We start from the raw sequence: 12,458 nt of genomic DNA, 5'->3' as shown, positions 1-12,458 counted from the left end.
GCACTGCTCATGGATATTATTACCCTTTTGTATTTCACCTAAGCAGGCTGCTTTCCCATACTCTTCGAAGCTTGTTAATGCAACTGCTACTTTCCCCATATTTGAAGTCTTGTATCAATATTTCTGCCAGCCTGTTTGTCCTCCTTCGCCCGAGTTTCTCAAATTTCTTCACGTCTTCCACTTCTCTTTCCCCGACTGACCTTTAATCGTACCATTTCAGGGTTGTGTTGTTTCTTTGGTCTCCTCTTGATTGAACGTTTAACCTCAGTACTTTTCTTGCAAACTTGCATTGCCTTGACTCCATCTTCTAGACAACAGAACTAAATCATTCAAAAAATCGCAAGCATCGATGTTTGTTATCCATTTCCATCTGATACCAACCTTGTTGTTCTCCACTGTTCTCTTCATTACCCAGTAGATAATGAGAAACCTGAAACAGAATAACCATGCTTTACCCTTGATAGCATTTCAGACTGCCTTAAATGAAAGGTCCCACCCATCATAGCGCATTGGTTAAATTTCCGTGGACGTTAAACGTTTAATCCAACCTGGGCTGGATATTTTGACCCATAATTATAACTCCTTAACCAGCAGGATAGTGCCAATGATGCCTCGGTATATACTATCCAAAGCTTTCTCAAACTCCATATACTGGTGCAACTATAGAGCTTAATTCCACTAAATAACATGTCCAATGATATACACTTGGAAACTCAAACATGTGTGCTTAGTGGTACTTCTTCACTTCTATATGCAGCGTGCTCCACGCACAGCTGCCGATTGATGTCATCTCGTATGTTTTTTAATGATCACTCTGCTCAATAAATAAACTTTGCTGCTGTTGACATACGAGTTAGTCCTTTCTAGTTTCCACATACTGTTAGAAGACCTTTCGTAGGTAATTTGATGATCTCACTGCTGTTTTAGTTTGTAGGGCACAATCTCTCAGCTTTTTCTTTTGATCCCAAACGTTTGCGATAACTCATGTGTACTAGTACCGTACGATTCTGCGTACTTCTGCTTTTAGCATTTCAATGGTGATGGAGTCTATTCTTGCTACTTTTCCTTTTTTTACATATCTAATCTCAGCCAATTTAATCTCTTCTTTTGTGATTTTACTGGTCCGGCCTAATCTCTTCACTGGTTGGTATTTCTCATCCTATGACAGCTTCATCTATCGCAACTGTTCACTACTCCTCTTTCTTATCTCATCGTCTTTTATTCATGTTTATTGGCAGCCTACCTTCTATTTTTCACCATTTCCAAGTTTTTTGCTCTTCCGTTATCGAACTTTTTTCCACCACATATTCCTCTCCTATTACCTAAGTCTCTAGGACATCTGTCTTCATAGGAAGTATTTGAAGTCTTTTATCGGGGATCGTTCAGTAAACTTATTGTCAGAACTTTTGTTCTCGATCTTCTTCTTTAGTGTCGTTCTCTATTTCATTTTTATAGCTATTTGTTCTAATCTTTGTTTTTCCCATTTTCCTCGGTACCGTTTTTCCTCTTCATGTTGCTCAACACGTTTTCCACTGTTGCATCAAAAGCCTCTTTGCAGTTGTCCCAGCTTCATTCTAAGTCGTTTTTTCAAAGAGCCGTCAGAATTGTGTTGCTAATCTTTTGTCAGGCAACTAGAACCGTTTCTTGGCTCTTGTATGATCAAACACCTCTCTCCAGAAGAGACACCACAAACTCCAGAGGATCCACCACAAACTTCAAGTCACACTTTAAGAGCTACAACCCCAAAGGAAGTGGTCGAACATCAACTACGCAGATAGGAAAGCAATCAAAGAACTCAAAGAGAAGAACTACATCTGCCCCCCCAGCGATAAAGGCACAGAATTCTGAGTAATACAGCACGACACGTACACGCAAGTAGCCCTAACTCACCTCAGCGACTCCAACACCTATCAAAAGGTACCCCGCATGTTAGCAAAAACAGTCGAGAACAAAGTCAACTCAACTTGGAACAACATCTACCTACAGAACGAGTTGCCTCCTTATGTCCGGAAAAGCTTCATCGCCGCAAACACCGATCTCCCCAGCTTCTACCACCTTATCAAGACCACAAAACTGGTCCAGATATTAAAATACGACCCATTGTATCTACCACCAGTGGACCAACCCAGTACATGTCATGGCTGCTCGCCAAAGCCCTTAAACCAATGCTGAAGGACATTCCAGCTCACCTAGAAAACAGCCTCGAGCTCATCAAGTGCATCCGAGCCAGCAATTTCACTTCCAACAAAACGCTACCATATCCATGCAGCCTTGATGTGGTATCCTTATACACCTCAATACCCATACAAGAAGCCATTACCAGCGCCACCGACAGACTTCACACCCCAATACTCCACCTAGCCAAACAAGACATAACAGACCTTCTCACAGTTACGCTTAACAACATGTACTTTTCCTTCAATGGTCAAGTTTTCCGCCAAAAAGAAGGCATACCTATGGGTTCTAACATGTCAGGCATTCTGGCGATCCTATTCATGGACAGACTGGAAACAACCGCTCTCTCTTCACAACTATCTATAAGCTCCTACAGAAGATATGTTGACGACATTTCTCTCCAGACAACTGGTGAAGAAATGGCAGACCAATTACATCATACAATGAACAATCTGCACCCTAACTTAAAGTTTGAAATTGGGAAACCAGAAATAACACCCAATAGCCTCTCACTATCACTACTTGATTTCCAAATTACCATCTCGAAAGGCGGCAAAAGTTCTTTCAAATTTTACAAAGGAAAGACAACAAAGAAACCATTATTCGTCCACTACCAATCAACAATACCCGAAAAGTCAAAGATCAACTTCATTGGTAATGAGCGAAAACGTATCGAAGATAAATGGTTTACAAAAACGACAACCACAAAACACCAAAACATGTTTGACGACATCCTCGGTATCGTGAAAGCAATATAGACCAAACAAAGCACCCCCAGAGCCATCACAAAGACCCCCTATCTCTCATCACAGAATGGTCGTACCTGAAGATCCCATATATTTCCGAACGAGTCAACGACAGGATCACTAAAATTTTCCGCAAAGAGGGTATACCAGTACGTGTCACGCACAAGTCTTACACTCTGAGACGAGCTCTCTCTCAAACAACAAGGAACGAATATGCACGAGGGCCAACTGTGCCGTCTCGAAGAACCGAACTGTGCTTACTACGCAACGCTGTTTATCAAATCACTTGTAACAACTGCAACCAACACTACATCGGGAGCACTACACGCTTTATCCAAGATCGTGTAAGGAACACCTGAACAATGATAACTCCTCAGTCCAAAAACACATTTCACAGTGCCAAAACAAAGTCCACAAAAGCGTCCAAGGCAGGCCCATTGTGCTAGAAAACGACCCCGCAAATCTACGCCTGTGCGAAGCGTTTTATATACGAAACTACAAACCTGCCCTTAACTCCCCGGAGGAATGCAGTGAATTCGCGGACCATTTATTCTAATAACTATTTTAGCATATCTAGAGACTATTTGTACTTTGGCACTCGCCCATTAGATCATATTGTTTTTTATTCATTTTTATCCATATTTGTACCTCATTTAGTTTACCTCATATATTTTACTCTCCACATTCTCTCGCTTTTCACACGTGTTTACTTTACATGTGTATATAAGCCTTACGGGGTAAACTTTTTCTTATCCCTTATGATGCAGTAGATCGGCGAAAGCTTTGAGATTTTAATATCAATTTTGCAATAGTTTTACAGTAGTGTAAGGCCTCAATCGAACTTTTGTCAGTTTAAAACACCTCTCTGATTTTTGGATTTCTTAGTTCTCATACCCTTTGATATGGATCACGTTCTGTCCGACAAGTAGATCTGTTTCGGAATGCAAGGACTCTTTCGAAGACAGACTCTATCTGATTTCTGGATACGTCATTTTTTACGCCTCATATTTATTCCTCGTGCCTAATCGTCTGGTCAACAACAACTTGAAGGAAACCATGATAGCGCATGTCCAGAAATCGTTCACATACATGCCCCATTAACGCGACCTAAGTGGACGGTTGGCGAAACAAAAATTGCCGTTGTATGTGTAAGAAAAAGAGTCACATTCTCCCTACCTCTTTGTCCCTCGAAAATTCTACAAAGTTACCTATTAATCATTTAAAATGTTCAATTACGTTCTTCCGCTTCCAAAAGTTACGACTAAGAATCAAATAATCGCACCTATTTAACTTTATTGAAGAACACCAACCATTCTCCTTAAGAACCCTTGCCACTGTTCTTCTGCTTGTCTTTCCGGGTCGACCCCGATTCCTTCTGTTTTCTGGTAGCCATGTGAGAGCGATTCGAACATGTAAAAGATGATCCATTCTGAGGATGAGACCTAGCAACGTTCAGCTCTTCTTTGCCCCTTGCTTGCTTACTGGTTCTCTCTCCGCTTTTATTTCAGTCTCCTCGTTTGTTTTGCGCATTGACAAGTAGATCTTTAATATCCGATGTGGGCCCTTGTGCAAGAACACATTTAGCTTTTTCTCGTCTGCTCTAGTGCCTCGCCACGTTTCACATCCATTGGTTTTGCTGTGAAACTGATACGATAGTACTTCCAGATCCTGCTTAGCTTGTTATACGCAGCAAGGGCTTTTCCTAGTCTTGCTGGAATGTGTTCTACCGTGCCGCGTGACCTGCTGATGTATGAACCAAGAACACAAAACTCTCTACGTCTTTAACATCTTGTTCGTCAAATTGCACCTTCTCATTGCTGGCTACGTTCAATCTGAGGAGTTTTCTCTTCTCGGAGATGATCTTCAGCCCAGTGCTTTACTTTTGGTACTGAGCCCCAACACGTTCTTCTGGATTTGAGCTTTAGTGCCAGATGCAAGGAAATATTGTCAGCAAAATCTAAGTTGTTTAACTTGGACAACAATTTTCATCTGATAACAGTATTAGCACAGTCCATCAAAAACAAGAAAAGAAACCCCGACATGTTGCAGCCCTGCTTCAAACCGGACTTCACATCAAACCATCTTATTAGACCTGTGTCATCGGGTACCGAACATTGGTTACCATCATACACTGCCTTGACCATTTCGACAAGTTTTGGTGGAATCCCATAACCCTCCATGATTATTCACAAGATTTCCCTGTGAACACTATCAAAGGCATTCTTATAGTCGACAAAACATTCATACAAGCTGGGATTTCATTTAAATGCTTGCTCCACAATGTTTTTAAGGACAAAGACCTGCTCTATCATGCTCTTTCCTTGCGTAACACTAGCTTGCTTCTTCCGTAACTTTGCATAAACATGTGATATTGTTCTAATCAACACCTTGCCTAACACTTTGCAACAACAGACATCAAAGTGATACCCCGACAGTTTCCACACTTAGCGATATCTCCTTTTCTGGTGTTTCTGACGATAACACCCTTCCCCAAATCTGCAGGAACAGTCCCACAGAGCCATACCTCACAAAAACAATCGTGTAGTGTGTCGACTGCTGTTGCCATTTCAGCGTTGAGCAGCTCTTCTTTTATGCCGGCGACACCAGGTGCCTTCTCTCCGCTCATGCTGGGGATAGCACCCCTGATCTCTGCCTTAGTTATAGGGTCTGAGGTTATTTCGTCTATCACCTCTATGTTCCTAGCCACATGCTCCGGGTTGGGTCTTTTCAGTACTTCTTCGACGTGTTCTTTCCACCTTTGTCGTACCTATACTTCGTTTGTCAACAACTTGCCGGCCTTGTTCCTTACCATGTCAATTCTCTTAGGTGGCTCGCTGCACAGCCTCCTTGTAGCCTCGTATACACCTTTCATTTGCACGCAATGGGCTATGTTGTTAGCCCATTCTCCCTTACCCTTTTGCGTACTATTCTTCAATTCTACGTATTTCTTGCTGTATTCCTCTTGCAACCTCGCGACCTTGCACGAACTAACCTTTGCTTTAGCCATCTCCTTTCCTCTAATCTTTTCCAGCTCTCTTGGCGGATCCAGCTTTTGCTTTTCCTTGTTCTCTAACCTAGCGTACCTCGAGCAATGTTACAATAGGTTTGTCTGATCTTTGTGCACTTTTTCTCTACTTATTTGTCGTGCGCTACTTCATCCTCATCTTCAGACCTAGCTGTTTCCGTGTTCTTTGTACTCCACTGACAGACAGTTGACCCTGTTCTTTAACTCCAACTGAAATTGTTTCCTAATTTCAAGCGTGTTCAACTTGCTGGTCTCGTATCTTCTGACTTGTAAAGCTCTCCTGGCCGTTCTGTAAAACTCAAGCAGTGTTTTAGTAATCACCAACTTATTGTCACCTACGCAGTCCGCACCTCTATATGCTCTAACATATTGTGAACATTTTGTACAGATCATTTAAAATTGGCTGTAAAGGTAACTACATGATAGATCTGCAGCTGGTTAAGATATTGGCCATTCAGTGAAGACCGAATGTGTGGGAACATAGTCGATACAATGGCGAGATTGTTTAGTGCGCAGAAGGAGTTAAAGCGCTCCCAATTATCATTTCTCTCTCCTGCCACACCAAATTTACCTAGGGTCTCTTCCTCAGTAACGTGTGTATCACCCACTTTTCAACATCCCACATTCATGCTAATTTTTGATTCAGCCCGCGATTTTTTCAGAGTATGGATGAGTTCCTCTTCTTCTTTCATAGTCAATCCAGTTGATAAAGACATCATCAAGAGTCCGCCACGGCGTTATACTGAAACCATTGTAGCCTGTATTATACTAGATAAGACTCACGCACAACTACCAATCTGGAGGGCCAGGGTTTCCCGCATATGAATTCGCTGACAAAGCCATGTCATATTACAAAAAAAGTTCCCAGCATTTACAAGAAGAGCATTGATGACACTAGCTAACCTCACTGAGATCTAATGCCAGCACGTAGTTCGTAGATGTTACACTTCAAACCATGCACTCCAGACAGTTAGCGAGAGTTATCCTTTAGAAGCAGCAGAAAAACTAAAGGTGTTTTCGGCAGCAAACGTGTATAGGCTGCAGGATTTTAAAGTTTTGAGCTTCAATTATGTTACATTGTTAAACTTTACCAATGGTTACTAGACTATTAGACTGTATTACTTTCGGAAATAACCTGGTGATCTATTGTGAAATATGTCTATAATAAAACCAGTTGAACGCTAAACAATTTCCATTGCCGTTAACACAGAAATGCAAGAACAGAGATCGAAAATTTTAGAGCAACAGAAGCAACGCCTAAGCAATATCAGAAAAGATGACTACACAGTTAAAGAAACACAAGCCGACGATCACATTGTCAGAGCTGGTAATAGCAGCGAAAATTACGAAAAGGCTGTTACGAGAAATCAGCAACATCTTCACATAGCCAAGGAAGTCAGCAGCGAAACAAATAAACGAGATACCTGTGGTGTACCTGTCGAGCATGATCGGAACCTTGCTAAAGAAGTAAATAACAGGGCAAGAGAAGGACAAGTCATCAATTATTACGAACAACATCTCAGCAATAATACAGAAGTAACTGAAAGGGTAGGAAAAGGAGATGCCTGTGGCAATCTCGGCAATGCTTATCAAGGACTCGGCGATTTTAAACAAGCCATAAAGTACCACGACCAACGTCTCACCATTGCTAAAGAAGTGGGTGACAGGGCAGGAGAAGGTCGTGCCTATGGCAGTCTCGGCAATGCTTATGACAGTCTCGGCGATTTTAAACAAGCCAGAAATTACCACGAGCAACATCTCAGCATTGCTAAAGAAGTGGGTGACAGGGCAGGAGAAGGACGTGCCTATGGCAATCTCGGCAATGCTTATCAAGGACTCGGCGATTTTAAACAAGCCATAAACTACCACGAGCAACGTCTCAGCATTGCTAAAGAAGTGGGTGACAGGGCAGGAGAAGGACGTGCCTATGGCAATCTCGGCAATGCTTATCGAGGACTCGGCGATTTTAAACAAGCCATAAAGTACCACGAGCAACATCTCAGCATTGCTAAAGAAGTGGGTGACAGGGCAGGAGAAGGACGTGCCTATGGCAATCTCGGCAATGCTTATCGAGGACTCGGCGATTTTAAACAAGCCATAAAGTACCACGAGCAACATCTCAGCATTGCTAAAGAAGTGGGTGACAGGGCAGGAGAAGGAGGTGCCTATGGCAATCTCGGCAATGCTTATCAAGGACTCGGCGATTTTAAACAAGCCATAAAGTACCACGAGAAACATCTCAGCATTGCTAAAGAAGTGGGTGACAGGGCAGTAGAAGGACGTGCCTATGGCAATCTCGGCAATGCTTATCAAGGACTCGGCGATTTTAAACAAGCCATAAAGTACCACGAGAAACATCTCAGCATTGCTAAAGAAGTGGGTGACAGGGCAGGAGAAGGACGTGCCTATGGCAATCTCGGCAATGCTTATGACAGTCTCGGCAATTTTAAACAAGCCATAAAGTACCACGAGCAAGATCTCAGCATTGCTAAAGAAGTGGGTGACAGGGCAGGAGAAGGACGTGCCTATGGCAATCTCGGCAATGCTTATGGCAGTCTCGGCGATTTTAAACAAGCCATAAAGTACCACGAGCAATGTCTCAGCATTGCTAAAGAAGTGGGTGACAGGGCAGGAGAAGGAGGTGCCTATGGCAATCTCGGCAATGCTTATCAAGGACTCGGCGATTTTAAACAAGCCATAAAGTACCACGAGCAACATCTCAGCATTGCTAAAGAAGTGGGTGACAGGGCAGGAGAAGGTCGTGCCTATGGCAGTCTCGGCAATGCTTATGACAGTCTCGGCGATTTTAAACAAGCCAGAAATTACCACGAGCAACATCTTAGCATTGCTAAAGAAGTGGGTGACAGGGCAGGAGAAGGACGTGCCTATGGCAATCTCGGCAATGCTTATCAAGGACTCGGCGATTTTAAACAAGCCATAAAGTACCACGAGCAACGTCTCAGCATTGCTAAAGAAGTGGGTGACAGGGCAGGAGAAGGACGTGCCTATGGCAATCTCGGCAATGCTTATCGAGGACTCGGCGATTTTAAACAAGCCATAAAGTACCACGAGCAATGTCTCAGCATTGCTAAAGAAGTGGGTGACAGGGCAGGAGAAGGACGTGCCTATGGCAATCTCGGCAATGCTTATCAAGGACTCGGCGATTTTAAACAAGCCATAAAGTACCACGAGCAAGATCTCAGCATTGCTAAAGAAGTGGGTGACAGGGCAGGAGAAGGAGGTGCCTATGGCAATCTCGGCAATGCTTATGACAGTCTCGGCGATTTTAAACAAGCCATAAAGTACCACGAGCAACGTCTCAGCATTGCTAAAGAAGTGGGTGACAGGGCAGGAGAAGGAGGTGCCTATGGGAATCTCGGCAATGCTTATCGACGACTCGGCGATTTTAAACAAGCCATAAAGTACCACGAGCAAGATCTCAGCATTGCTAAAGAAGTGGGTGACAGGGCAGGAGAAGGAGGTGCCTATGGGAATCTCGGCAATGCTTATCGAGGACTCGGCGATTTTAAACAAGCCATAAAGTACCACGAGCAAGATCTCAGCATTGCTAAAGAAGTGAGTGACAGGGCAGGAGAAGGAAGTGCCTATCGCAATCTTGGCATTTGTTATCAGTGTGTTTCGAATTTCAGAAGAGCCATGGAGTTTTATGAGAAACATCTAAGCTTTGTCAAAGAAGTGGGAGACAGGAGCGGAGAAGGAGCTGCCTATTTAGACCGCGCTGACATTTATCGCAGTCTCGGTGATTCAAAGAGAAGCATAGAGTACTGTCTAGAGAGTCTGAAGATTGCGGAAGAGATAGGGGACAAGAGTGGCAAAGGAAAAGCCTATTGTCGTTTAGGAGGAGCCTATCTGCGACTGTGTGATTTTAAACTAGCTAAGAAATACCTCAACCGGCATCTTAACGTCGCTAAAGAAATCGGCGATATATGTGGAGTGGGATGTGCATATCTTCATCTAGCTAGGAGTTGTGAATATTCAGGTTGTTTGTTGGAGGCTCTGGATTGTTATCAATGCAGTGTAAATGTTTTCAATGGCATAAGAATGCTTCTTGAGTTTGAAGATACCTGGAAAGTGAGCTTTCGTCATGAGCATCAAAAGGTGTACACCAGTCTGATCAGAGTTCTGTTGAAGCTTTCCATGACTGACGAGGCTTTAAATGCTGCTGAACAGGGACGAGCTCAAGCGTTAATGGATCTCATGGCATCAAATTCTGCCCTTAAATTACCTCTGCCTTTTTCTCTTGAATTTAAAGAAATGATGTCAGACATAGCAAGCGATACATCTTCTCAAATAGTTTTTGCAGCACTTGAGGGTGAAAAGATCAACTTATGGGTACTCAGCAAAGGAAAAGATGCTCAGTTTAGACAGAGCAACGTACACAACGGAGATGCGTTTAGCTTTGTAATGAGCTTAACAAAAGCTGCTTTCAAAGAAAACAAGTGTGGTCGTTCTTTGGAACTGCAAAGAGGTGATGATCTACAGCTTACAAAAGCCTCTTGCCAAACAGAGCAGTCATGTTGCCAGAACAATACCTTGCAAGTTTTGTATCGTAGCATTTTCAGCCCCATCGCGAAGTTTCTAAAAGGTAATGAAATAATCATTGTCCCGGATGGTCCACTAGGCCTTGCTCCTTTTGCTGCGTTTGTGGATGAAGCTTCAAGATACCTCAGTGAATCTTTCAAGATCCGCATGATTCCGTCGCTGACAAGCTTGAAGCTGCTCGCTGATTGTCCTGATGACTACCACAGTAAGACTGGGGTACTTCTCGTGGGAGATCCATGTCTGGAGGAAATCACAAACATCTTTGGTCAACCCAAAATATCGCAGTTGCCATATGCCAAAAAAGAAGTAAAGATGATCGGCGAGATTCTTAACACCACTCCGCTCACGGGAAAGGAAGCAACTAAGGATGAGGTGCTGAAACGGATTGGTTCGGTTGCTTTGGTACACATTGCTGCACATGGAAAAGTGGGAAGTGGTGAAATTTTCTTAGCCCCTAACACACAACGGAGGTACTCGGATCCTGAAGAGAAGGACTATATCATGAAGATAGCAGACGTACACGCTGTTCAGCTACGAGCAAGGCTTGTTGTGCTGAGTTGCTGTCATAGTGGCGAAGGAGAGATCAAGGCTGAGGGAGTGGTTGGTATTGCTCGGTCTTTCCTGGGAGCTGGTGCTCGCTCCGTTCTGGTGTCTCTCTGGGCAATTGATGACGAGGCCACCATGGAGTTCATGAAGAGCTTCTATCAGTACTTGAGGAATGGAAACAGTGCCAGTGTGTCCCTCAACCAGGCCATGAAATGTCTCCGGAAGTCATCAAAGTTTAATGAGGTGAAGTTCTGGGCTCCATTCGTACTCATTGGTGATGATGTCACACTAGATTTTCCAGGAAAAGAGCAGGAGCATTGTAGGTAAGATGCATTTTAGAATCATTTCAAAATAATTTTGTAGTTTTAATATGTAGTTTCCGTTCTTAGCAATTTTAGTTTACCGTTTAATTTTGTACTTTTTAAATTTTAAATTTTAGTGTTGACGGTATGCATAGGAGGGATGCACCTGAATTGTGGCGATCCTTAAATCAACACGACAATTGAGGTGAGTTATAATTACTTTTAAAGTAAGATATAAGCTATCAGAAAAGAGTTCTCTATTATTATTTAGTCATCTCCCAAGCATGCAAACATGTTTAGACCATGATTAGAAATACTCCATGGTGTTAATCCGAAAGCAAATTACAAAACATTCGAAATAAATAGTAATAAACAAGTAAAGAAACTTACAAACTATGCCGCACAGTCACAAGTTATTGTTGAAAACTTTTGTTTATATTTTTGGCAGAAGCTGAAGCTAATCAAGCTCAGGGAAGAAAACTCCACCCAGTTGGACCCATATCATATCCTACAGCAGTCCGTGTTTTCCTCGTGGTGCTTAAGTTTAAACATGATTTTTATAAGATACTAGCTGGTGTGAGGCATTGTTGTAGATTCAAAGCACGTTTTATAATCGTAACAAGTTGATGTAACTTTTCTCTTAAGATTGTTGATCTCAAGTATACTCTAAAACTTACAAAAAATTGGTCAGAGCAGCCTTTCTTAAATTAAGCCACTCACGATTCTCAGTGATCAAAAAAGTTTACCTTGTGACATTTTTGCTAGATTAAATTTGCTTTTTGTCGGATTTAATGTTCGTTTTGATAGAGACTATGAGAAAGAAGCAAAAGAAGGAAGGTTGTTGGTCATTTGATTATTTACTTGTTCTAGTGTCAGTGAGCACACAGATAGCGAAACATTATGTATTTAGACTTTTATATCCTGACATATATTGGAATTATATTTAACGTTATTCAAGTTTGACAAGATGTGCTTATCTGTTTAAACAGAAACCTACGTAAAACGTTTTAAAGAATGTTAAGATAGTAATGACACTTTTTTTATGGTTTTTCACTTCAAAGAATACATTATTGTTGTTTTCTATACTTTGGTTTTATTGAG

At 42.3% G+C, this 12,458-nt stretch overlaps 1 protein-coding gene across 1 annotated transcript in view; it reads left to right on the top strand.

The window, feature by feature from the left end:
* Nucleotides 1-11,854, top strand: part of LOC145494026 (uncharacterized) — a 13,491-nt gene extending 1,637 nt beyond the window's left edge. Inside the window, exons 2-4 of the mRNA XM_081473493.1 lie at nucleotides 7,157-11,378; nucleotides 11,495-11,562; nucleotides 11,806-11,854. Coding sequence (XP_081329619.1) covers nucleotides 7,159-11,378; nucleotides 11,495-11,561 — 4,287 coding nt within the window. The 5' untranslated portion in view covers nucleotides 7,157-7,158 and the 3' untranslated portion in view covers nucleotide 11,562; nucleotides 11,806-11,854. The remainder of the gene's footprint in view (nucleotides 1-7,156; nucleotides 11,379-11,494; nucleotides 11,563-11,805) is intronic.
* The last annotated feature ends 604 nt before the right edge of the window (nucleotides 11,855-12,458 follow it).

Source organism: Orbicella franksi, chromosome 8 (assembly GCF_964199315.1).
Source record: "Orbicella franksi chromosome 8, jaOrbFran1.1, whole genome shotgun sequence".
Lineage (NCBI taxonomy): Eukaryota > Metazoa > Cnidaria > Anthozoa > Scleractinia > Merulinidae > Orbicella > Orbicella franksi.
Note: the sequence above shows the minus strand (reverse complement) of the source record. Positions and strands in the feature narration are given on the sequence as shown.